Source organism: Haplochromis burtoni, unplaced genomic scaffold (genome assembly GCF_018398535.1).
Source record: "Haplochromis burtoni strain Fernald_Lab_line unplaced genomic scaffold, NCSU_Asbu1 Contig_3782, whole genome shotgun sequence".
Classification (NCBI taxonomy): domain Eukaryota; kingdom Metazoa; phylum Chordata; class Actinopteri; order Cichliformes; family Cichlidae; genus Haplochromis; species Haplochromis burtoni.
The window spans coordinates 2,007-4,128 of record NW_024586143.1 but is presented as its reverse complement, the minus strand read 5'-3'; the positions used below and the strand labels follow the sequence as shown (position 1 = coordinate 4,128).

General features: G+C 46.0%; 1 protein-coding gene across 1 annotated transcript; it reads left to right on the top strand.

Annotated features, from left to right (window-relative positions):
- Nucleotides 1-933: 933 nt before the first annotated feature.
- LOC102294772 lies at nucleotides 934-1,814 on the top strand (the record flags this gene model as incomplete). The annotated part of the gene is given in 4 exon segments (XM_014331614.2): nucleotides 934-1,150; nucleotides 1,229-1,448; nucleotides 1,520-1,636; nucleotides 1,705-1,814. Coding segments are annotated over 4 exon segments (657 nt in total), but the record flags the coding sequence as incomplete, so codon positions are not given.
- Between the last annotated feature and the right edge of the window lie 308 nt (nucleotides 1,815-2,122).

The window sequence follows — 2,122 nt, the reverse complement described above, 5'->3', positions numbered from 1 at the left end:
TGAGGTTTATTAACTATTGACCCTTTTCACAATTTCATTTTTTAAATTAATGATTTGCCCCACTTACTCTGTTCAAAAGGTAAAAGATGCTGATGCTTAAATGTAATTTGGTCTAAAAAAGGAAGAAAATACATACAAAGTAAACTAAAGGTATACTTGCTTGTTTTCTAGTTTTTAAAGTATACTTGAATATTCTTTTTGGTAAGAGTGAGACTGGCTGTTTGATACAAAGTGGGCTGTAATAATGTTTCACATTGTTTGAATAAACAAATACATTTATTAATATATGAGGTTCCATTCAGTTCAAGGAATTAAATTTTACTGTGGCTGCAACTTACTCCTTAAGTTAAAAATGATGCTGTATATTGTAGTTTATATGTCATACTACTCTCACAGTGAACCACATTTTATAGTAATACACTCTGAATGAGGATTTAAGTGATTACTCTACAGTGTAATCGCACACGTGCAGGCTGAAAGCGCATCAGGCTGAATGAACCTGCCGTTCAGACCCGGGAGGCGGAGCTACTTTCACCTGAGATCATCTCTGTGGCAGAACTTTCATTTACAGACAGGACTAACAAGGCTGAACGTTTGAATAACCACAGCAACACTACAGCTGTCATTACACTAACATGTTTGTTTAAAAAATATCCAAAGTTTGATGCAAGCAAAGAAAGCGAGCAGTGAACAAAGCCTGTAGCTCGGTGCTGATCGTGTGTACATGTGGACGTTTTTACTTCTGCCTCCTTTACACAGTAACAATAATATTATTTATAATGTGGTAATGTTGTGCACTGCATCACTGTGGCGTCTGTGATGGATGACAGCGTTGAGCAGCGTGTTGAGCAGCGTGTTGAGCAGCGCTGCTCATTCAGCAGCTGTTCATGACGGATCCACTGAGCCCGATTCTGTCCTCTGATCTTCTCGCAGGGCAGCGATGGCGATGAGCACCGACAACATGACCAGAAACATCCAGGCTACAAATGTCCCCCGACGGACAAAGCGTGTCGCCCTGCTGATCAACAACATGCATTTTTACAACCCGGCATTAACCAGACACGGGGCTGACAAAGATGAGCAGGCCGTGGTCAACCTGCTCCACACTCTGGGATACGAGGTGGATAGACATCGGAACCTACCTGCACAGGTAACTTTCCTTCACTGAGGCTTGCACTGCTTTTCCACAGCGATCCAACGACTGACGTCTGACTTTTTGCTCTTACAGAAAATGGACGAAGTTCTGAAAAGGTTTAGCAGACGTCCGACACTGCCCCTCACAGACAGCGTGTTTGTTGTTGTCATGTCCCACGGAGGCATGGGAACTATCTGTGGAACGGGCAATCACAGGATGGAAATTGACCGAATTTATGAGCGCTTAAACTCTAGAAACTGTCCCGCGCTGAAGGACAAACCGAAGATCGTCATCATTCAGGCGTCCAGAGGAGGTGAGTCTCCGCTCGCGCGCTGCTGGCGGCTGCTGTGAACACGGCGTTTCACTAAGCATTGTCTGTTTCAGTGCTCGTACCTGGAAGACCGCCTGTGCCCACAGATAACATGAGAGCTCGATCAGTAAATGAAGCTGCTCGGCTGCACACAGAAAAGGATTTCATCACTCTTCATTGCAGCGCGCCTCGTGAGTCCTGCAGCATCCAGTACTGATCACTGTCACACGCAGCTGTTCACACCTGTTTGTGTTTGCAGACATAGCTGCATACAAACACCCGGCGTACGGCTCCTTCTTCATCCAAAGTATCGCTGAGGTGTTCAGCAGTCGGTGCGTCCAGGATCCCATCGATGAACTCTTCAAAAAAGTACGTTTAAGAATATTCTGAACTCTTTGAAAACACGACGAAGGTCTGAGAACCAGACAGGTGACCACAGGTGGTGCTCAAAGCCCCGCCCATTTGGCCTTTTACTCCATAAATGGAGGAAACGTGTTGGGGAAAAAGAGCCAAAGAGCCCATCCTGTTACAGAACCTGGAGCATTGAAGCTTCTACAAATACTCGTTTTCAAACTGAAGAGTGACGCCTCCCTCCCTCGTCCTCCCTCGTCCTCCCTGAGCCTCCTTGGATCTCCCTCCCTCGTCCTCCCTGGGCCTCCTTGGATCTCCCTCCCTCG